Source organism: Ambystoma mexicanum, chromosome 1q, assembly GCF_040938575.1.
Source record: "Ambystoma mexicanum isolate Mex_15411 chromosome 1q, UKY_AmexF1_1, whole genome shotgun sequence".
Taxonomy (NCBI): domain Eukaryota; kingdom Metazoa; phylum Chordata; class Amphibia; order Caudata; family Ambystomatidae; genus Ambystoma; species Ambystoma mexicanum.
Genome location: NC_090922.1, coordinates 789699947 through 789724142, shown reverse-complemented (window position 1 = coordinate 789724142; position 24196 = coordinate 789699947). Strand labels below are relative to the sequence as shown.

The 24196-nt window shown below is 47.4% G+C and overlaps 1 protein-coding gene across 8 annotated transcripts in view; it reads right to left on the bottom strand.

Annotated features, from left to right (window-relative positions):
- PRG4 (proteoglycan 4) overlaps positions 1-24196 on the bottom strand; it is a 422062-nt gene that overhangs the window by 29576 nt on the left and 368290 nt on the right. For all 8 annotated transcript variants that reach the window (XM_069641367.1, XM_069641368.1, XM_069641372.1 and 5 more), the window contains 2 exons: positions 23111-23317; positions 21864-21989 (listed from right to left, as the gene is read on the bottom strand). In XM_069641367.1, the coding sequence (XP_069497468.1) occupies positions 21864-21989; positions 23111-23317 (333 nt within the window). The remainder of the gene's footprint in view (positions 1-21863; positions 21990-23110; positions 23318-24196) is intronic.

The following is a 24196-nucleotide window of genomic DNA, read 5'->3' as shown; positions in this document are numbered from 1 at the left end:
TCACTTATTCCATGCTCTAGTTTTCTCTTTTAGGACTGGTCCCTGGGGTGTTTACTTATTGAAAACTGGGTGTTATGTAGGTCATACATGCTATTGGTACCCTGCCATCATAGGTCAAGCTGCTTTATTGTTAATTTGATACATTAGTTTGGCACAAAGTGTTTATCAACCACAATTGTTTCAGTTCCAACAATAAATGTCCTTATTACAAAGACGTGCTTTATTGAACAAGCAACATGGCTGCCATATTTCCAAGCTCAAAACAAAATGAACGGTCTAGTGTTGAACATCGTGAAGAAGCCATTATGGTACTGCGCTCTGCTGCAGCTTGCCGTACAGGAACAGCAGCAGCTCCTGGACAGCCCAAGGGTTAGTATCCTGGAAAAAACTCCCAGGATACTAATGGGTAGGGTGGCCAACTGTCCCGTATTTTGCGGGTTTGTCCCATAATTGGGGCCTCTGTCCCACAGTTTGCAGAGTGGATGTGCGGGACGCAGGTTGTCCCGACTTGCTTTGTTCCACTCAGGAGACAGCAAGTCGGGACAACCGGCATCCAGCGCAGCCACTCTGCAAACTGAAGTGGCTGTCTACACCATGGCGCTGCTGCTTTCTTTCTCTGGTTGGCTTTTCGGCTCTGCAGCCCTGGCTCCTTTTGAGCCTGTAGGTGGAGCTGTAATGCTCTGACACCTCTCTTCATTAAAATGCTAATGCTTTGTTCCTGGGGTCGTTATGGACATGTTTGCAGTTAGAAAATGTGACCATCACCTCCCAAGGACAAACCATTTGCATTGCAATTAAGCCAGGTGTTAAGAGCCATTAACAAATTTAAATTACAAATGTGGCGGGCCAAAACTTGAATGACGCTGTGACGTCATTGCGGCCTTGTGGACAAGTGTCCCGCAAAAGGATAGCAAAAAGTTGCCCACCTTACTAATAGCACTAAACCCCTCGCCGGCGGGGGCGGCGATTCCCTCACAGGGTTATGCCCCCAGCTCGGGGTTTATTGCTTAAGAAGGAAGCAGTCTGTTTGGCAGCAATATAGAAGTATACAGTCCAGGTACTGTTGTTGTGCCAGGAAAAAGACACACATGCTTATGAGCACATTAGATTGCATGCCCACACATGACACTCGGATGCCTCTGGTGTGAAGCTAGAACCCTATTGCACATATCCGTCAGCCACAAGGGCTTAAATATGGACAGTAGTAATTTTTTTCTTTCCAAAGTCAGTTTACAGGCGCATTACTGTGGCCCTAATTGTTTTTAAACTTCACCAGTATGTATGCTCCGTACATTATGGGACATGAACCTAATCCTCGTTGATGCACGATCCATTCATCCCCATTGTCTCAGCTATTACTTGGAAATTGCTTTTCTTCTCGGTTAGCAAGGTCAGTGAGATGACAGCCCTGTGCTCAAAGAAGTCACTCAAGGGAAAAAGTGTCCCTCTGCACTCACCCGTCCTTTTCACTGTAGAAGGAGGGGATAGGTCTCCATGTTTAGCAAGATATTAGTTTGACCGGATTTAAAAACACTTTCCTCTGATCAAAGCAATGCTATGAACCACAGATAGTTTCATCACTTATACATGTCATTCCCCTTTGTTTTAGGCCTGAAAGGCCTCCATAGTCAACTGCCTTCAATCTTGGATTATGGAAGCATAAAAACTACAGAAGAACGCCGCTCCCTAAGGTCTACCTGCCCGTTTAGTGAGAGCAAAGGCAGCCTCTGCCCCTCTTCGATGTAGCGTCCCCTTGAAGGACGTTCATAATGCTGCAATGTGGGCATCCTGCAGGCATCACTCGATGAATTTCAGCAGCCCAGGGGGGGCGGCCAGTGAAGTCCGAAAAACCTTTTTGGATGAATGTATTGATAAGTACAGTGTGCACATATGTTTGCCTTCAAGCCGTTTCTGTGGGGTGATTGGTGATCTCCCATGTATATGGAGGAAACCGGAGGGGGCGGCTCTCCCATACATCTTGAGGAAAGCCGAGGAGACTGGCTGTCGGAATATGTGAAATGTATTACTGCAGTGAATAATGTACTTTTAGTCCCTTTTCCCCCATATGTCCACCCTCTAGCACAAGGATTAAGAGTCCAATTTATTTTTTACACTTATAATGGTACTGGCCATTGTGGCCAGGAGCATGTGCAAGAGGCTACCCTGTGTGTGTGTGTGTGTGTGTAGGAGGGAGAGGGGGCAGCGTGATCACTTGACAGGCAATATGAATCTTAAATGATGGTGCACAACAGGCTAAGATGTCACAGCAGTGTGATGGGATGGGGACAATGGACTAGTAGTACAGTAGTCATGTTTCAGATTTACTATGCATTTATCTCAACGCCTTTGTATAAAACTTCAGATAAAATGAAAAAAGAAAAGGGGGGACAAACATACATTAAAGATTAAAGCAAGATATAAAATAGGAGGTCATACACCATCAGTTTGCAGACTCCAGACTGGACATGGACTCCAGTGCCATAGATTGGCGTAGGTGTGCACAATACGAAATGGGGGTAAGCAACAGGAGGCAGGAAGGGGTTCTCTGTTGAAGCAAGGTCCGCTCTACTCCACTTCAGTGTTGTGGATCCCCGATGGATTGGGAAAGAGGAGCACAATCCATACACCTGGGAGGAGCGCTTGGGCCTCAATGAAGAAAGGTTCCGAAAATGTATCTGAGGTACTTCAAGATGATCTATGACCCCTGATTACGTTATTGGATGGTCGCTCTACAAGCCATCAACCCAGTTTTACACAGAGAGCTGACGTGTGTGGACCTGGAAGATGATTTATTTTACTAGATTTCAGAGTACAATTAATACAAGAAGCATAGACGGAAGCAATAGGAGGAGGTCAGGAGAAGAAAAAGAAATTTCAATCATTTCACTAAGCAATCGTTGCACCGTACATTCCTGGTTGTCTTTCCCCTAGGCTTCACCTTACCACAGTTCCAGCCTTAAGCTTTTCATAGATTTCCAGTGCTCACCACTGCCCACTACCACCTTGCCCCATCGAAAAAGGGTAACGTGTTTAACAGTAACTGTAAATGTTCTGACCTCAAGCTTGAATCTGTCACCATATTAGTTCCAACCAAAGGTCGTCCACTATGTTGCAATAGAACACATTGATCTGAGAATCACCCAAGATAATATTTAAAACAAGTATCAAAAAGCAAAAAAAGCTTCAATTTGTGAATTGTGTCTCTTGCCTGGTGCAGTGTAAAACACAACTTCTCATACACTGACTCTGCTCTCCAATCCTCTGTTGGGATGGTCGATTGTGGTTTCAGTGGGAAAGAAGAGTTTGCACTGCGCGTGCGAAAGAAGAGTTTGCACTGCGCGTGCCATATTGGTGACTGGGGTAGTCGCAATGTTGAAATCTGGAATGTATCCAGTAGTTAATGAGAATGGGATGCGTTCCTATTTATTTTGTGCATAGTTGATATTTTTTAGATTTGCATACACCTAGCAACATAAGTATGCGGATACAGTGTGAACACAATGTAGTTGTGTGGTGTGCTATGGTAGTGCCTAAATAGGGGAAGCAAGGAGCTTTTTTATGCACATGAAAAGAGTTTACTGATGGGGAACCACTCTGAAGAGATGCTGTAGTCTTGAACACATGTAGACAGACATATGTACACAAGTTTTTTCATGGAATTCCGTTTTGGACAGTTGGGGAACAAGGGGTAGATGGTGAATCCATGGGAAGGCTATATATCCGCAGGTCCCTCATAGCTGGGGTTTGAGTAGGCCACAGAAAGCTGGGTTGGCAAGATAAACTCTGTGACCTGGAAAGTTGCTTTACTGAGGTCGTAGGATGGGGGAAGGCGGCTACCTGCATTCGGCCAGCTACGATAATACCAAATGGTCGATTGCGGCCAGAACAAAATTAAGTTCTAGTGGGTAATAGGTTTATGACTTGGTGCTGATGTGGATAAGAGATGTAATGTTCCTGAGAACATAGGAGTTTGTTATTCAGTGACCAGGGAAGTCCTTCCATATGGCAGGGTCGACTTGGGGCCAGGTAATACACCCAGTGCAAGAGGTGCTTAAGGCAGAGGTGGCAAATGGTTTATGGGTTCCAATTAGGTTCTCAGGGAAATTACCAGGATGTGGCCAGAGGCCATGTGAGCTGAAATTGTTGTAATAGATTAGCGTGAAATTAGAAATACTAGGGATGCCAGCAGGTCCGGGTGGATAAGCTGTTTAACACCGGTTCAAAGGAAACTTGTTTATTTCTCTCCCTCCTCCAATTGATGAAGTGTTCTTGTAAAACCCATGTACATTACATCCGGGGTTAATGGGTCCCCTGACCCGATGGAACTTGTAATAAATTAGGATTGTTCTAGATAAATATATAATCATGTGATGATGTCACGACCAACCATGGAAAGAGCCCAAAAAGGGATTGTTCGCTAAATATGAGCTAATGCAAATATATGTTGAAGGGGATGGTGGTTAAGTGAATGTATCCAATAAAAGCGTGGGCATTTAGGGGGATTGGATTTCCTTGTAGAGTGTTAGCCTGTAGAGGAGGTCCCAAATAAATCCTGCACTCCCATCGCCCATTTTGAAGTACCAGGAACGTTCACACCAAAATATGTGACGTATGACGTGCAAATAAACCAGAAGAGAGCTGCAGTAGGGCTCTGCCCAGTGCCTATCAGGAGAACAACACCTGTTGAAATACTGATGCCTAGAAAACCATGGACAGTAAGGTATCCATTGAGAAAACCCTACCAGCAAATAAGATGAAATGAAGGTAGCCTAAACACTGTCCCAGAAGAAACTAAAAAGGCCTTGATGGAAGACGAATGGTGACGTCACAAAGGCCTGAACGGACTCGGAAGTAGGAGAGATGACAACCCAAGGATGACACAAGAGATGAAGTGCCATGAATAAGGATATCGTGAACCTGGAAGGAGAGACGATGTTGAAATATAAAGAAGCTTAAGTTGTAAAACAGGATGAAGTCATTCAACCAGCTAACGCCTGTACATATGCTTGAAACCGCAAGAAAGCTAAGAAAACAGTGCAGCTTGCTATGCTTAATAGAAGATAGACCGCAGCAAGCGCCACCTATACATATCTACCTCAACAAAGCACATTGTACAAGTGCGAGTCCACTTTACACAAAAGCAGAATCAACTCAGGTTACTAGAGGCCAAAAAGGACAAGATTCGTATTCCAGCTAAAACGTGAAGAGATGGCTGAATCGAAACTCAGCAGATGCAACTTGCGCCAGGAAAGAGCCAAGGTCAGACCAATAGAAGGAGCGAACAGTGGGTTCGCAGAATTGAAACTTAAGAACAGAATATCCTATCTTTGGAAGGTCGAGATAAGGAGGCGTAGGCAGGTGGCAAGCCGAATAAGAACTAAATGCACAAATTGAGGGAAACTAGGCAGATTCACGATGTGAGTAGCACGTGACTATCCGAGCGAGAAGAGGCACAGGTTCACACCTACGCTTGGCAGCCGCCCAGACAGAGGTATCATAACTTTTCCTGACAAGAAGATACAGTTTCAAGGCCAACCACAGCCAACTAATTGACACATAGCCACTAAAGTAATGATTGATTGAAGGAAGGCTGGGTGAATCGTGGGGCACCCTGCACCGGGCTCACCATTCTGCGTGCTGCTAAGTAAAGTGGAAATTGATGCATGGGGTTGAAGCCGACCCAATCACAATGGACCAAATAATCTAGGGTCCTATAGATAGCAGAACCAATGGGACGTCGTACTCTTAATGACGTCTACTGTAGTAATGTTAGAAGGAAGGGCTTAGACGCCTACCTGATAGTGTTTATCCAATCCTCTCACTCCGTTACCATATACAGATATAATACCTATAGTAAAGTTACCTTTTCCTAACCAATAGAATGGCATGTTAACTTTTGAGTGTTACACGTCAATGATGACAAGTTTTGAGCATAAATGTTACAACTTGTGTGAAGTTCGGAGAGTCGAAGCGAGACGGACTATCGCATCACTGTCGATTTCCATGACTCCCCGTTTTTTGTACTTGTCATTAAACAGACCCCCTTTGCCAAACCATTGAGTTGTCCTTATTGATTGGTGTTGGAGTAGACAACCTACACCCCCATCCATCTCAAAGGTGCAGCTATCTTATCTTAAAGTACTCTGGAGCAAACCCCAACTCTATGGGCCGGCCAGGGGTCTCCCCAGTACAGGCCAATCATATTTGGGGGGATGACTTTGTAACAAAATATGTGGGAGTGTGTTAAATGTTGCAACAATGTTTATAATGTAACACGTGTGGTTCGAGGAGAATCAGGTTAGTTCTGTCTCTGTCGTCTAGCACCTTCCAGCCATTTGTATACAATAAACTTGATTTACAGACAAACGTGCACTTGCTTCTTGAGATGAGAGGTGGGCCTATTTTGGGTAAGATCAAAGGAGGGTCCACCCCGACACCTGTCTGTTCTTTCCAAAGCAACTGTCCACAAGGAGAATGAACATGTTTATATGTTGGCTACTTTTAGGGGTAATCAAGTTCCTGAGTACATTTTATCTAGGATGGAACCTCTCCTCAACATGACCTTTATTTGGAAGGGGCTGTAGAAGACTCTTTAGTCTCAAATGCATAGGTCGGCATATTCTTAGTGAAATGCTAATTTCAAATCACTAAAGCATCTCTTCTAATAGATTCCTTCCTTTCACAGATTCCTCATCAATACAGATTTGCTGCAGTGCCAGTTATAGCACCTTTTCAGCCACCAGGGTGCACAATGCAGCTCTGCCAGGACTGTTGCATGCCCAGACAATGGATGTTATGAAGAGGCCAGTATATATTGAGTTGCTGCACTGCATGGCCTCTTCCTTTTTTCCATGCACATAATATGCTTCTGGAACATCACTAGATTTCTAGGTAACTGTGCCATGCCTAACACACCTAATGCCTTAGGTTTCAAGCCCTGTGCAGTCTAGGTGGCAAATGTCCATGTCGCACCCCCCCCCACTTGCGGATTGGGATGCCTAAGAATGCATGCACTCGAAGGCCCTCTTGGAGCATGCGCAAAACTCTTTACTTCCTTCCACAAAAGTTGGAAGAAAAAGCCTTCCAAACCCTATCTTCTGGGGTCGTAGCTGAAAAAAGCTGTGGTGGAAGAACTGAACGTTCTCAAATCGAATAGAACAAGAAGCGGCATAGGAAGAGGTCCCACTACTAGTGACTCTTCCAGGCATCAAAGTTCTTCATCTTTCAGGAAGTGGAGTCACCACTTATGCTCCAGGGGTACTGCAGAGGAATTGCTAAAAGTGCCTTTCCCCACTAAGTCCTTTACTCTGTTGCAGTGGCGGGCTTTATCCCTTGTGGTCTGGAACCACTTTACTTAAGTGTGGCTAAGGAGGTCTATGATGAAAAGGATTCACTAGACTTGACTACAGGCCTGCAGATGGCAGTATTTTGGACACATCTCCAAAGCTGTCGTTACAGCGCTTGTCCCTGGCAACCCCCCTGCTCATTTCAGAAGATAATTGCCAAGGTTGTGGAGCCATTGATTTGTCTGCTCCTTCTAAGCAGAGTCCACAGACATTTTGGATGAGGGTCCTCCAAAGGAAACTATTGTCCTTACCCAATGATAGCCGCTTCTTTTCTGACAGCCTGGGAGCAGCTGGCATCGGCCCCTGCATGTGGACTATGACCTTGCCAAAAGGCATCATACACCACTAGTACCCGGTTTATTCTCCACAACCCTGCCAGAGAGCTTGGGTTTGCAGACTACAACAGCATGGCTCAAAACCACATCCTTCCCCTCTGTGCCACCCGACAGCGGGAGCAAGAAGCTAGATGCCATGGACCGAAAACTCTTCTCATCCAGCACTCTTTAGGTCTGCAAATGCCACTTGCACTTTGGCTATGTACACATTTGGACTACGGAGTGTAATCTACAGGCAGCCAAAAACTTGACTACCATGGATATGATAGTGGCTATGTGTAAAATCTTGCAGTGGAACCTAGACACTGGTGAAAGCGTGGCATGTGAATGGGCACTGGGTTTGTTCTGCTAAGGAGCTCCTGGTTGAGGATCTTGCGGTTTGCACCCGACATCCAACCCAAACCCCTGGACATGCCATTCGATGGGAGCAAACTATTTGGAGCAAAGTCTGATGAATCGCTGCAGAAATTGAGTCTACAGGGCCACGGCTAAGTCCTGGGAGTTAGCTGTTCAGAAGCCTTTCACCTCGGCTCAGAAGCATCCATTGTAACCCTTCTCTTCTTCTCTCCATAGCAGGGGGTCTTGCACCAACTCTGCGCAGCCACGTGATTGCCCCCCTCGCGAGGGAGAGGCAGTGGTGGTTCCATTACCTCTGCTGTCCCCACGCCAACACCAAGTGCTAAACCACTATAAATTGGATTTCATCCATTTGTCTCCTGTGGGAGGGAGGTTGTCTCTTGTTCATTCAGGAGTGGCACTGCACTACCTCTCCGATGCTTGAGCCTTACTTGTCATAGCTCTAGGTTACTGCCTCGCTTTTCTTCAGCCTCATCCTGACCGCCATCCTTCGGGCCCTTTGTTGCTTCTGGACCCTCCCCTGTTGAAGGTGGTCTGTCAGCTTCTGAGGAAGTGCCGCAGAGAATTGGTACCCCATTCAGAGTGAGGGAAGTGCTGATACCTCTTTCTGCGAACGAAGAAAGACTGTGTCCTGTGTTTGATCATGGATCTGAACTCTAGAACCTTTATCTGCATAAGGCCCAAATCCTCCAGGTCCTTGAGCTGCAGGACTGATTAGTGTGTCTGCACCTCTAGCATGCTTACTTCCGTAATCCATACCAAGCGCAGAAAGTAACTGAGGTTTGTGCTTGGAAACACAGACTACAGTTCCAAGTTCTGCTGTCCTTCCTTGTCACCCAGTAGCTTCAACCTGTTGGCAGTGGTTAGTGTCAGGAGGGAGAAGATTCTGGTCTTTCCCTACCTGGACAATTGACTTATTTGGTCCTGTACCAAGGATCTGTTGTTGGCACATTAGTACGTCACATGGGCTTCTGCAGAGTTTAGGCCTATCCCTGAACTACAAGTCCAACATTTTGCCTTCCCAATCCATCCATTTCATTGCAGCAATATTGGACACGCCTTTGCAGGGCTTTCCCTCCCAAGGATTAGACGGTGCTAAAGTTCTAGAGGCTAGTTCAAGTCTTCAACCTATTGCATCACTGTCAAATGTTATTCCTAGTTCTAATCATCACAGCTTGGGCATCTGGCCTCACGGCCCAACTACTGTTCGCAAACCTACGTTCATCTAACACTCCCTATGTCATGATGTTAGACCTAACCCACAGTGCAACATTGTACCAACTACCTCAACTGATATTACACCCATATAGACACACCATGGGACAGCCCTTGCTATGCGACAACAACGTATCCACCAACCGGTATCTTAACGCTCCCGCCTTATGGTTGGAACACTTGGCTAAAAAAAAAACAACCAACCTTGTGCACTACACCTGAGAAACAAGAGATTTGGATCTAGATCCTCTCGCACTAGAGGTCATACTGAGAATCCTCGCATCATCTTCAAACCTCCATCGCCCAGTCCCAGCCACCGGGTGCCTCCTACATCTATTCCCAAGTCTAACCTTAACATCTGAGCACCCTCTTGTAAAGATACTCAGATCAAGGGCGCCCTTGTCAACGCCAGATCCCTCACCGCTCATGCATTAGACATTGCCGACCTTATCAAGACACAAGAGCTTGACTTCATCGCGATATTTGAAATATATCTACACGCAGCCTCTGGACCGTTACTTTCTCTCGCCATTCCTTCAGATTATGCTATCACTAGATGTGACCGTAACACATCACAATCTAGAGGGGGTGGAGTTGCCTTCATCCACAAAAACTCTCTTGGTCTGAGAGTCATACCTAATCTAAACATCAAGTCAGCTGAGCTACTCTCTGTAAAGCTACCATTATCGCCTAATCAAACAGCCACATTACACCTCATTTACAGACCACCTGGCCCTGCGACATCTTTCGTGGATGAGATTACATCTTTAGTATTAGACAAATCTAAACCTAATTCGCAAATTATCCTCCTTGGAGACCTTAACCTGGGCCACCAAGATCCTAACGACCCCACCGCGATAGAATGCACCAATGCTTTAACTGACTTAGGTTTTACCCTTCACATCAAAGATCCTACCAACATCAAAGGGAGGACACTTGACTGGCTAGCTGATGCCAAATGCAACATTAGTCTAACTAACTAACTGACCCTGCGCATGGTCAGATCACCACATTTTTACTTTCAATATTGATTCGGTCCACCGGCCCTCACCTACGTTCGCGCCTGCCATGCCCACTAGAAACAAGAGGGACATAACAAAAGACAAATGACTCCCTCTTATTCTTCCCACCCTTAATAATGTTACAGATTCTTGCTCCAATCCATCTATCTTTGTGGATACCTATAATCACGCCATGCTCACAGCTCTAAATTCAATAGCTCCCATTAAACTTAGGAAACAGAAACCACACCACGCACATCTCAACTCTTGGTTCACACCACAGCTAAGAAGCTAAGAATGCTCCGTAAAGCTAAACGCAGTGCTGAATCCCGGTGGAAAAGCCACCATTCTGATGCCCACATGGACGGTCTCATTTTAGCTTTCCTGAACTGCAAAGAAGCTATCTTCCAGGCTAGAAAAGAGATTTTTAACAATCGCATCTTGCAAGCAGACTCCAACACTAAAGAATTAAGGAACTTGAATCACCTGCCACGCCTCTGGATACCTGTATCAAAGATAGTAAATGGTGCGCAAACATTCGGACCGCTCACCTCGACAAAATTGCATCCCTCCAAATAAAAATCAAAAACAATCAAAATTGCCTACAGACAGATAAGCCCAGCTCCACTCCCCTGAGTGCTACCCTTTTGGCCATCCCTAACATTAAACCTTTTACCTTCTCTCCCCGCTCTATTGCCGAAGTCGAAGGTATCATTAACAAAATCAAACCATCCAACTGTCAAGGTGATGCGTGCCCTGCTCCTATTATCAAGGAAGCCTCTCCCGATCTAGCTCCATTTATCACGGTCTTCATAAATTCATCATTCAAAACAGGTATTGTCCCGGACAATCTTAAGGACGCTTGGGTCATCCCCCCCCCCTGCTCAAAAAACCGTCCCTAGACCCCAGTATACCAACGAATTACAGACCTATCACTACTATCCCGTTTCTGCTCAAAATATTAGATCAAGCAGCCTACCTTCAGATCCAGAACTACCTCAAAGTCAACAGTCTTCTTGGTCTGAGACAATCTGGCTTCCGCCCTAGGCATAGGACTGAAACAGCTCTGATTGACCACAAAACACAAATTGAGGTTTTAAAAGACAATGGGAAATTAACCTTGCTTTTATTACTTGATCTCTCAGCAGCTTTTGATTTGGTCAATCACCAAATCCTGTGCCAGCACCTCACATCAGCCGCCCACTTCTCTGACTCTGCCACTGCCTGGATGAGTTCCTTCTTGAACAATAGGTCCATGCGGGTATTCTCCCCTTCAGCTTCTGCTGACCCTGCTCCCATTCACTGTGGCGTCCCTCAGGGCTTGTGTGTGTCCCCTACACTTTATAATGTTTTTACCAAACCACTTTTTGATGTTCTTGATTATCTGGGTGTCTCATACACTAATTATGCCGATGACACCCAGATACTCATCTCCATCACGAGTGATTATACAGTGGACACTAAATCCTTGAACGACGTCTACATGGTCATTCAGGCTTGGATGGCCCAACATGAACTTTGCCTCAATGATAAGATGTAACTCTTCATTCTGGGTTCCATTCAACGTCTTAATAAACTTAACCACTCCTTCAAGTCTTTCATCATTGATGGCAACGTCATCAAGGTCTCCAAGGATACAAAAACATTAGGAATTTATCTTGACTCCACACTATCATTGACCAAACAAACTAATGCAGTCAGGTCAGCTTCGGCCTACACATGTAAATTGATCACAGCCTGCAGACCATTTCTGTCCACCCCTAACTGCATCATATTGGCCAGAACACTTATCATGTCCAAGATAGACTATTGCAGTGCCTTCTATATAGGGACTAGCCTGTCCAACATTAACAAACTACAAATTACCCAGAACAATGCAATTAGAGCAGCATTAAACATTCCAAGAAACCAACACATCTCCGACCACAGAAGTAATCTTCATTGGCTGCCGGTCAAGCACAGAATCTCTCTGAAATCTCTTGCCTTGACGCACAAGTGCCTGGCTAACAAGGCCCCCTCCTACCTTTCCAATCGCCTTACACGACACACCTCTTCACGACCCTTGAGAGCGGCCCAAACCCACAGTCTATCCCTTCCCAGATTCAAACTACAGAAAGCAGGGGGTGCGAGCTTCCCCGTCCTGGCCACCAAGCTATGGAACTCCCTCCCTAACGACATCCGGACTGAGCCTTCATTCCACTCTTTCAAGAACAAAACCAAATCATGGCTCTTCACACAAAACTGATATTGTCGCTGTGCTAATTCTGACACGGCCTTGCAGTCCTGAGCTTTGAGCACATGACCTTATTGCCTTTTCTTGTCTTATTGTATATATTGCCTTGTACCTAGCATATGCTGCCAGCTGGTCTTTACCGTTTGTGTCTGTAACTTGGTAAATTCGTAGCTCTGAGCACGAGACATTACGCCCTTCTTGTTTATTGTACATATTGCCTTGTTCTTAATATATACCTTACTGCCAATAGGTTCATACCAATATGTGTCTGCAAATTGGTTGAGCTTTGCTTCTTTCCCTACTGTATGTAACTGTAACTGTGCTCTACAAGATTATGTGCCCAGTTGCCCTTGGGCCCGGTGCGCTTTATAAATAAATCAAATCAAATTCACTTTTCTGCCTCTGCTGGGCCTTATGACCGCATGCATTCTGTTTGAGCCAGAGGCCCATTTATGCATGAGTCTGCTGACTGCTTTGGAGCCGGTAGTCTCAGTTCCAGGGTGGCATGTTAGACTTGCAGGGCTTGGAAGCTGTGTCCCAAGACCTGCTTTAATGGAGATGACTTGCTAAGAGGGGCTTTGCTTCAGCAACTCTGACAGTGGTCAATTGTGCCTCCTTGAAGTGCTGGGGCGCCGGTTGGATCTTGCAATTAAAGCTCGGGAACACAACAATTTGACTGACCCTGATGGGCTTCCTCCCGCCCCTGTGAAGTAAGTGTGGTCTGATCCTGACTTACAACACAGTGGCCAGGCACTACTTCAAAAAGAGGAGTGGTGTGAGTTCATAGTCTCTGTGTAGAGTAGCGATGCGCCTGTGGTTTGAAGAATGATGTGGGTCTCTAATGGAAGCGTGTCTTCACAGGATAGATGACCTATCAAATGCTTTGAGCACACAGACTTCAGCCTCCCACGAGTGGTAGCTGCGCCAGGAAGCTCTGGAGGTCTCCTCAGGTGGTCCCATTTGCTTTCAGTGTGAACAGGAAGTGTACGTTATTCTACTCCATGGAATTTCCTATGCAGGGAACTCGGGGGATGCATTGATTATCGAATTGAACTTCAAACTCCTCTTTGCTCCCACCAATCACTGTCATTCCGCTGGTTCTCGGGAGAATGTGGAGTTTCAGGTTAACGTTGATTCTGATCACTGTAGACTGAATCCAGAAGATGTTGTACCCAAAGCTTCTTGTCATGTCTCTTTGACCTCCCTGCGCCTTCCAGCTAGGGTTGTACTACTCTCCCACAGCGAAAGGTGGATCTTCCATCTGAGACTCCGCAGCCTGAGCCTTCATCTGCTGAGATATAAGGAGTTGGCTTTGTCCGAGAACATCCTGGATGTACTCTTTTCTACTCTGAGGCCATCCACAGTGCAAGGAATTTGACTTGCTGCCGAGAGAGGTGTCTGACACTCTATACTTTAAAATACCCCTTGAAAAAGGCTCTTTGTTCATGATTCTCACTGTTATGCAGTTTTATGAGGTTTTGAGAAAAAAGTTTCCTCCATGCCAGTTTGTTGTTCCTGCATGGAATGTGAATGTAGTTTTGACTTTACTTATGGGTGCTATGTTTGGGCCCATGTATTCATGGTCAGTAAGAGTGCTCACCTGCTAAAGTGATTTTTATTAGTGCCCATCACTTCTGTGAGGTGTGTGAACTCCAGGCTATGTCTGTTAAAGTTCCATACTTAATGATCTCCATTGAAAAGGGGACTTTAAGAGTGAGCCTGTCCTTCCTGCTAACGGTTGTCAGAATTTCAGATCTCTGAAAATCTGTATTCCTTTGTTTTTTCCTCCACTTCTAAAATGGAGGAGCCATGCCATCAGGTGGACCCTGTGTTGGGCCTCCGCTACTGCATTTCTTGAACAAGAGACAACGGGATAACAGGAAAGATGACCAGCTCTTTGTGGGTTACGCTGATGTACATGTGGGCAGAGCTGGTACTCAATAGACCCTATCGAGGTGTATCATCCTCTGTATCTCAGAATGCTACAATCTGGCTGGAGCAGGTGTGCCTCATGGCCTCAGGGGCTGCCACCTATTACCTGCAGAGGGGGAAACCCTATCTTAGACATCTGTCAAGTGGCTATGTGGGCCTCGTTACACGTGTTTGCCAAATATTAATGCCTGGATTCCCTGTCAGGGCAGAACGCGCACTTTGGTTGAGCACTGACTGCTCGTGGTTTCTTGCCCTCCCTCTAGCCCTCCTGTACTGCTACTGTGGAGTCTATCTAAGATGAGGAAAACGTCTGAACTGAGATCGTGTGGCGCAGCTACTCTATATAGACCGGCCCAACGTCATATTCTGTGCCTAGGCACACAAAGGTTCCGGGCGGAGCTGTGCTGTTCTCCCTGGTGGCTGAAAAAGATTCGGAAGACAGCTGCTGCAGGAGGAAATATATCTAAGGTAAGTATCTTAGATCTATTCTCTTACTGAGGTAAGTAATTTGTTAATGTATGCTATCCCGATTCTTGTAACACCTCTGGCCATTGAGTCAAGCAACTTCAGTGGTTTTATGCCCTCCAAGACAAGGGGAGTAAATCAAATGCAGACACTGGTTGAATTTAACAAGGATTTAGACAGGGAACCAGCTTTGCCTATTGGAGGATTTTTATTTTCATATTCCAATATTTCCATCTCATCAGACATATTACAATGTTTAGCTAGATGCAAATCCTTAACCGTAAAGGGCTCAACCTTTTAGATTAACGCCAGGCGTTTTTATGAAGTGCTTGAAAATTGTGGCTGTGCTCCTTCCTACCTGCCCAGGATATTTGTCTAATTATGGAGAAAAGGCTGAGCAGGATGCAAACAGTCTGCACTGACCAGAAAGAAAGTTCAGAAGACAATAATCTGACTTAACGCCCTAGGTTTATGAATAAACAGGGACTCGGTTCTCCATTTTACCTCAAAACTGAGTTGATTCATAGACACTGAACTGTATTCTGAGAGCATAAGTGATCTTGGCCAGATAGGCCATCTTGGGGTGGCGCTGTGGAGCAGCCCAAGATGGCTGCCTAGCCTCTCAGCTCAGTGCGGCGTAGGCATTAATCCTTGAACATCTGGGGTCCTACTTGCTATACGACACCGACAGTTCGCTGAGGCACTGTGCACACCCATGGCCATGCTCTGAGAATTTGGGACCGTTTTGACCTTCGGGGACCCAGCTGCGACCCCTGAGAGCTGCTGGCCGGGTGCGGGCCTCGCCGGCGCGTGGCCGTCGGCACCCTCTGCTGTGATCACCTTCACGGGCCTGCGCCAGGATGGCCGGAGGAGCGGCCCCTGCCCCCCTCCCTTCGTACATCGCTGAGGAACCTATGGCGCACCGCGGGAGCCCAACACTGCTGGCTGAGGGTGCTCCCTGGAAGTGAGCCGCGGCAGACATAGCTGCGCTCTGGGCCTGTGCTGGAGCGCGCCCTCCACCCTCACCCCCACCCCCCTCCGGAGCATCCCTCATCGGGCTGCCCGCAGCCCCATATTTACTGTGACAGTCGTTTTTCACCCAGACCGGGGATTCAGGTGAGGAGTGGGGGGGTGGTGAGTGCGGCGTTCCCCCCCCCCCCTCCTCCCTGCGGCTGCCCATTCCACGTGTGCCCGTGTGCGCTGCCTTCATTGTGGACCCGGCGGTGCCTCTTCTGCTATACGTGGGCCCTACTACATACCAGCATGCCAAGTGTGAGGCTCGCCCATACAAACTGAGTCCAGGCCACCTCACAATCTGCAACCGTCCAGGGGCTACACCCACCCGAAACCACCTTGCTGCTGAGCTTGGCCGCGTGGCTGGTGCAGGGGCATCGGGTGAGGGCTGTTGGCCCAGCTAAGACCTACACCTACTCACTTCATTGCCCTCCCCCCACCAGCGTCCCTCTCCAACTTCCAGACCTATGCCGACTAAATGCCAGCCAGATCTAAGAGCGCTACCCACGGGGGTACCATGGACAAGTTCACCAAAACGGTCCCTAGAGCTGAGTCAGACCAAGCATCATCCTCACAAGACGCACCTGACCCGGGCCCTCACCGCAGTGTCACACCGCCTGATCTCACCACTTTATTGGAATCCATGGCCAAAAACGTTGCCGCTTTTCACATATGACATCAATGCGAATGTTGCCTCACTTAAGACTCGAGTGGACCAGGCGGGATCCAGGATCACTGAGGCCGAGAATAGAATTTCGCTCAACGAAGATGGAATCCACGGGCTCCAAGACACTGTGGCTTCTCTGTCGCTGGAAATGAAAAATGTCAAGGCGATATTTGATGATTTGGAGTCTCGCTCCCGCAGAAACAACCTGCGCATTCTCGGGGTTCCCGAGAACGCCCTTAAGGAGCGAATGGAGGATGCAGTTGAAAAACTACTTAAAGACCTGCTAGACAATCCTGATCTTTCACTGTTTTTCACAGTGGAGCGAGCCCATCGGGCCCTATCGCCTCGTCCTAGACCGGGCGACATTCCCAGCCCCATTATCGCTAAGATACTAAATTATCGCGACAGGAACCTCACCCTCCGCCTGTCCCGGGAGAAGGGAGACCTACGATTTAAGGCCCACACTATCAGAATCTTCCCTGACTTTTCAATTGTGGTGCAGCAGGAGAGTCGCCAATTCCTCAGCGTGAAGAGGCTGCTCAGGGAGCGCAACATCCCCTATGCTATTCTGTTCCCGGCGAGGCTGAAAATTACCTACAATGGCAAGCTATATTTCTTCACAGTCCCGGACGAGGCGGTGAAATTCATCGAATTGCAGATACCGCTACAGGGGCCAAGGAACGACCCCTCCAGCTGTGAATGATCAGGAACAGTACGGCCCGGAATGTCCACTGATCCTTATTTTTTGATGTGTTAATGGCAACCAGTCTTCGTTCACTCTGCAGATATGGCCTACTATCACGTACGTTGGGTTGCGGGCTGGCTCCCAGACGAATTACACTCTCCCTACTCTTCTTGGTGCCTGGGGCCAGCCTTGCATCCCTCCTTCTCCTACTCTGCTGCCTGGTCTGAGGGCGCCCTCTGGTTTCAGAGGCCGATCACAAGATCCGTCTACCGCAGTAACATCACTGGGACGGCAATGCTGCCCCACATCATGCTTAAATTGCCGGCCGCACGGCACTAGCGCTCTCCGCTGCAATTGCAATGTTTGTTTTCATTTGGTTACTCCTTATGTTTTGCCCCTGTTGGGCGGGAATGTGGACTGTTCCACGATGGATCTGGCCCTTCGGCCCTCACCTCTTGGTGGGATTCTGCCTGGTTGGAGGCTCTTGTGTTCTTGGGTGGGGGGGCTGCACTGCATGTTGTGGTTGGGCAGTGAGGGTGGGGGGGCGTAGTTGGGGTTGTGTTTAAAGTAAAAGGCTTGGTAGAGAGGTGCAAGACGTCAGCGCACTACACCCATGCGGGTGGTGAACGCAGACTACGACATGGGAATGTACACTACTGCAGGGATGTCCCTTAATGTGACACCATGGCTCTTAATATAATGACATGGAATGTTCGGGACTGAGCAACTTCACCAAAGCCCGCAAGATAACTGCCTATGCCCAGAGGCATGGCGTTAAGATTCTCCTTCTTCAAGAAACTCACGCCCTGGGGTGCCTGGCGACATACCTCGCCCCGACGTGGGGCAACAACAGGTACTACATGAATTACTCAACCCAGTCCAGGGGGGTACTGACGTTAATCCACAAATCAGTCCAGTTCTCATTGCGCACCAGCCATATTGACCCCAAGGGTAGATTTGTAATACTTCACTGCTTGCCAACATGGAATGCCTCCTTGTTAATACATACGCCCCTAATTTTGACGCTGCAGAATTCTTCAACGCCATCGTCAGCATACTTCTAAAGTACATTGGTATCCCGGTTCTATGGGGGGGTGATATGAATTTAATCCTAGACGGCGACCTAGACAGAGCCGGTACCTCCCGCAGAGCCCCATCACGCGCGGCTCATAGGCTCCTGGCGCACTTGGTCTTACAGATGTATGGAGAGCCCTCAACCAACAGTCTAGAGAGTACACTTCACTCATCGGTGCATGATAGGTATTCCAGGATAGATCTCTTTCTCATATCAGGCTTCATGGTGGGCAGGGTCACGGAGTCCAACATACTACCGCGCACACTATCGGATCACTCACCGGTAACACTACACACAGCATTGGGACAGGACCGCTCCTCTTGGAGATTCAAGGCTGAGGCCCTATGGGACATAGTCTTCAAAGCGGATATCCTGGCTGATATTAACACCACCTTTGACTGCTACAACAGGCGGGATACCTCTGACTGGGTGCGATGGGAGGCATTCAAGGTCTTCATTAGAGGGATGTGCATTTCTAGAGAAGCTGGGGTTCTCAAAGCTATCAAAAGTAGCCTGCAACGGTCTGAGGCAAAACTAAAGGAACTTGAGAAAGAATATGCTGCTGCTCCTTCCCCGACCATACTGGCACAGATCAGAGCGGAATTGAAAGCATTTCAGTCCCACGGCCAAAGGGAGGTCCAGTATTATGCCCATCCCGTAGCGGCCAAGAAATATGGAGAGGGTGACAGACCGGGGAGAATGCTGTCCAGGCTGGTCTGCATTGAGGGGGGCAGGACTCGCATTGACTGTATCAAAAACGCAGACGCCACCCTGTGCTGGTCTGACCAGGACATTTTCGCGACGTTCACTGCGTTTTACACAACTCTATACGGCCCCCAGCAGGACCATAGTTTACAAGACACGGATGCCTTGCTGGACCAAATACCCATGACCCTCCTCTCCCGCACCACTAGCGACCAACTTGAAGCTCCATTCACCCGTGACGAGATAACCAGTCATCTCGAACTGCCCGATGGGCAAGGCTCCTGGCCCGGACGGTCTCACCGCCGAGTTCTATCGAGAGCATGTAGCAATCCTGGCACCCAGACTCTTGGAGGTTTGGAATGAGGCACTAAGCCTACACACCCTGCCCTAATCCGTGTGCGAGGCGCACATAACCATGCTTCCCAAACCTGGCAAACCACTGGACGAATGTGGCTCTTACAGACCCCTCTCTTTGATCAACACCGACATGAAAATATTCGCCAAGATTATCGCCAATAGATTCCTCCCTATTATGACCCACTTAGTCCATCCCGATCAAAGTGGTTTTGTGCCCGGCATGTCCACAGCGCTCAATATCCGCCGCTTGTTTAACGTCTTGGCCAGAATTGACCCCAATGCAAACGCAGTAGCGGTCACCCTTGATGCCCAGAAGGCATTCGATATGGTGTTGTGGCAATACATGTGGGCAGTACTCGATAAAATGGGAATTGGCCCTCACATGATGTTGTATATCAAGCTGCTCTACACAGACCCCATAGCCAGAGTCCTGGTCAACACCAGGACCTCGGCCCCCCTTCGCCCTCCACAGAGGTACCCTCCAGGGCTGCCCGTTCTCCCCAATACTTTTTGCACTAGCCATCGAACCCATGGCTGACAGCGTCAGGGACACACACACACACCCACACCCCCACCCCCACACCCCCCCCTCCCCCTGTGTGACGCCCCGGAGATCATTTTGCTGTATGCGGACGATGTGCTACTTTATATCAGGGACCCGTCCACCCACCTGGACCCGGTCATACGGGACATTACCAGATAGGCCATCTTCCCCGACGAAGGCGCCTCATTCATCTGAGCAGTGTTGGTTTTCAGCAAAATCTGTGAAGACTGTTGCGAGGCTTAATGGCCTCCATTTACTTAGCTTCAAGCACACACCACGATAGCTTCACTAAGTTGATGTCAAATAGGGAAAAATATAATTTCGACTGCAAAATTGGAATTCTTTCTCCCGGTTTTCGAAGGTTGGTCTTTACACACTGAATATATCATGATCTGATTTGCCTTCCAGGTCGGAGTGGGCAAAAACTCTCTACACCGAACCCATTTAGCCACCATCAGATGCCCAGCAATGTGGATTTCAGCAGGCACTGAAACACAAGCATGCACAAGTGGTGAATTAAGGGCACGAATTTGTTATAAAGTGCAAGATAAAAATGGCAGAAGAGTCTCCGCAACTTCAAATCACTGATACTGCCATGGTATAACAAATGTAAACCAAAGTAATTCCCATATAAGGAAAAGCATAACCAGGTGAACTCTGCAAGCGGTGTCCACCTTACACAATTAATACCAGACTACTTGCCGGTTACACTTTGGAAATCAATGATCACGCCTGCATGAGCTGTAAATATGTCGGAGGTTCAGAACTGTCTTTCTGGTAGACTACCTTGCCATGCCAAGATGACTGTGCAACAAGGCTCACTTTCTGAGGGTACCGCCAGCCCTGTATTGGCTCTGTTATTCAAGCATGATGCAAAGCAGCTCCTAGTACCTGCACGGACAGCAACAATCGAATAACTACTGTCAGAACACCTGTTTCATTCTGGTATAAATTGCATACACACCCCTTCTCAAGCCACACAATCCCATCAGTCTCTCACACAGACACACACTCTCACCTGGAACTGGTATTAACCACACACAACTGAACTGGTTTTAAGCAAACACTACTTCCCCGACGATAGCACAGGCATGAAACCGATAGAAGGGACGATGACTGGGCTGCTTGTGCAGTAAGTATGGAACCAGAGCGCACTACACTTTGTGAAAACATATAGGGTAAAAAAATGCAAAGCATCAAAATAGGGAAGGGTATTAAACTTACCTTGGGCTAAGATATTATATACCATAGGATTAGAAGTCGGTTTACTCGTAATAGCTACTTTTGAGTAACTGTTGTGGCCCTGCATTAGGTTATGCTCCACTGGTCAGGCATTGAGGAGTGTATTCTAAGATGGCTACTGTTTATTGTACCTGCTCTAGTGTGGTTGTGTGGACAACTGTCACTCGTGTTGCCTGTTCTTGAATGAATGTGTTAATGCCCCGCCCTTCTCCTATCATTGGCTGCCGCTCAGTGCTTAAGTCGACGGTGATGGATTAGAGGTATTTCACACCTTTTCCACTCCGCAGTGTGATGTCCTCTCTGTGTCGGTGAACCCCTGCACTCTTTGCCTCCATCTCTTGCTACGTGTTGGACCTTCCCTGTGGAGTAAATGTTCTCTTGCCAGGCTTGTACTCATACCTCATTTCCGTCTGTCATGTGGCAGACTTTGTAGCAACTACATTGGTCTCAGAGACCTGTTAAAAACATACCTTCATTGCTGTAACTGGTTACGTTCTGTTTAGTATTACCTGTCTAAATCTAAGCAGTTTAATTTGCAGCATGGGCTATGTTACAGCTGAAGGAGTCATGAGACTAATGTGGCGACAGAAAACTACAAAACCTTCTCCAGTACGTACTTAAACCAGGTAAAACTAGCCATTTAGAGGCTGACCTTTAAAACACAACTGACCACGTCTAGAGTTCACTTACCTTGGGAGAAAACAAAGTAATCGTATCCATCTGGCTTTTGGGGGCTTGGTAATGACACGGCAGACACAATGTTGCTGGGAATCCCTCTCCAGGATTCGCGGACTGTCACCTCTCCATGTAACACACCTGTGGGACACCAGAACAAGTTTTTAGAGCAAGGCGCTTATCTTCTGCTTATGCACGAGAAATGTGTGCATGGATTCCATGGTATCTGGTAACAATGTACCCATGCAAAATGTTACCGGGAAAAGCCATTGGCGACATTATATATGGTGACATTGTGTATGGGGACGGGTTGCAGGGATGTCCCCTGCTCCCCTAGTAAAAAATAAACGTAAAATTGGTGGTTGTCGGGTTGTCCAGTAGAACAGTAATCATATGATCCTTTCAAAGGGTCATGTGTGCCTTCCTGCTGAGAAGCGCTCATACTCTTCCCTTTAATGACTTGCAGGGGCTATCTGCCAAATGCCTCTCAAAGTTGTTGCAGATCAATACCTGACATGACCAACTCTGCCCTAGCTCTTTTTAGGAGGCACCAGCCTAGTCTGCAATCTCCTGTTTGACAATGCCCCTCTTGGTGCAACCTTGCCACTTCTCATTTAACACGGGCTAGTCCATAAAGCCCACTCTCAGACCAGCCTGATTCTTGCCAAAGCACTGGTGATAAACTCGTAGTATTTCAGGGTACGAGCAGCTGCAGGGATAGGGGTAAGCCCACAGTACCCAAAGAAAACCCCCTTGCCGGACTGACTAGAGCCTGCATTAGCTGAGCTGGCCAGGACTGCACTTCAGAGAGGCCGTTTAGATGTCACAGAATTCATAAGCAGAGCGTCCCAAAGAAACATTAAGAAATTAGACCAGGGCTCAAGTCGAGGGTACATGCAGGTGGACAGAGCCCCCCCCCCACTTTTTTCAGAGGGCACCTTGATATGCTAATTTCTGGTGAGGCCACATTCAATTGGTATGTTAATGAGTCCTCCCACTTTTATTGGTCTTGACCATTGAATTAGACCCTTGTCCTCAGTCACCACCACAGCAGGGTGTCTGAGGGAAAATACTCAGTCCCAGACCCCACAATGAGCATCTCCTTATTCCATTCCTGTACTCTGAGCTACATAGCACTGCTAAAGCCCATCGATTTTGACCGGCACCCACCCCGACCCTACCAGTATTGGAACCCACGTGCAGCCCTGTCCATGTACTACAATAATAATTAAAAAAAAGTAAATGATTGCATCAAAGCATACCTTTGCTGGGCAGGGTTATTTGCATGTTGCGCATGTTGGTGTATATCCGCTTCTCCACAATGCTTCGCGCGTAGACGTCGCGCACTGTGCGGAATTTGCCGTTGCGACTGCTGTGGGTGTAAACTGGGTAGTGCAGCTTTGGTTGTGTTGCCCGGTCACACTTTCTAGTTGGTTCTTGACGGTACGTATATTGCTGGACTTTACCACCTTGAAACGGAAATGCCTCTGGTTACAGTATGCTCATAAAGGTATGCAGTGATTCCATTAACCTCATTTACCTTGTGGTCTTCTACTGGAGTTCCATGAAAAGTTGTCACACTGGCATGCCATTTTGGGGAGAGCTGACCGAAGTTTGCCCTGTGACTAGTTTCCTAGTTCAGGCGAGGAGGTAGACCTAGGCTCAGAGGAACGGGTAGGGCGAGCGGTGTGCAGCTATTGCACCACCATCTGATCCTCAGAACGCTTCCTCCTTCTCCTAGCCAGGAACACACATACACCAAATGCACCTGGAGGGTCTATGTTCTAAGACGAACCCATAATAGGTGACAATATTTGTGATTATAAACGTGGCAGCCAAATCTGCCTCTGCAACCCCCTGCAGTCCTCGTATTAGCTACCATCTGTCTCAGGGCACTTCTAAAACAGCATCGCAAACTAACCCCTATTTCTTTAAAACGGTCGAGTTTTATTTCCATTATATTTGACGTCTGAGATAGACGAGAGGTTTGCTTTTGTACCAGGTGCATCACTGTGCCAAACAATGACTGACCATATGATCTTAACAAAGTTTGTGTTGAGTGTCTCAATAGTAAATCCTAGTGGAGACCTGTTTGGCTCGCATCACATGACATTCTTGTACTTGTCCATTTGTGACCAGGTTTATCCACCTACAATCCTACTATTGTTTCTTCACATGTCTCAGTAAGAATAGTTTCTAGATATAGTCCTGCTGCAGGGTTGGGGGGAGATGAGGAAGGGGGTCAGTGTATCAATTAATTGACATGATTCCACCACATCAACCAAGCCACGCTTCCACTGGTGGTGAACCTTCCCCCTGCACCCCCAAGTAAATCTTCTTCATTCCTA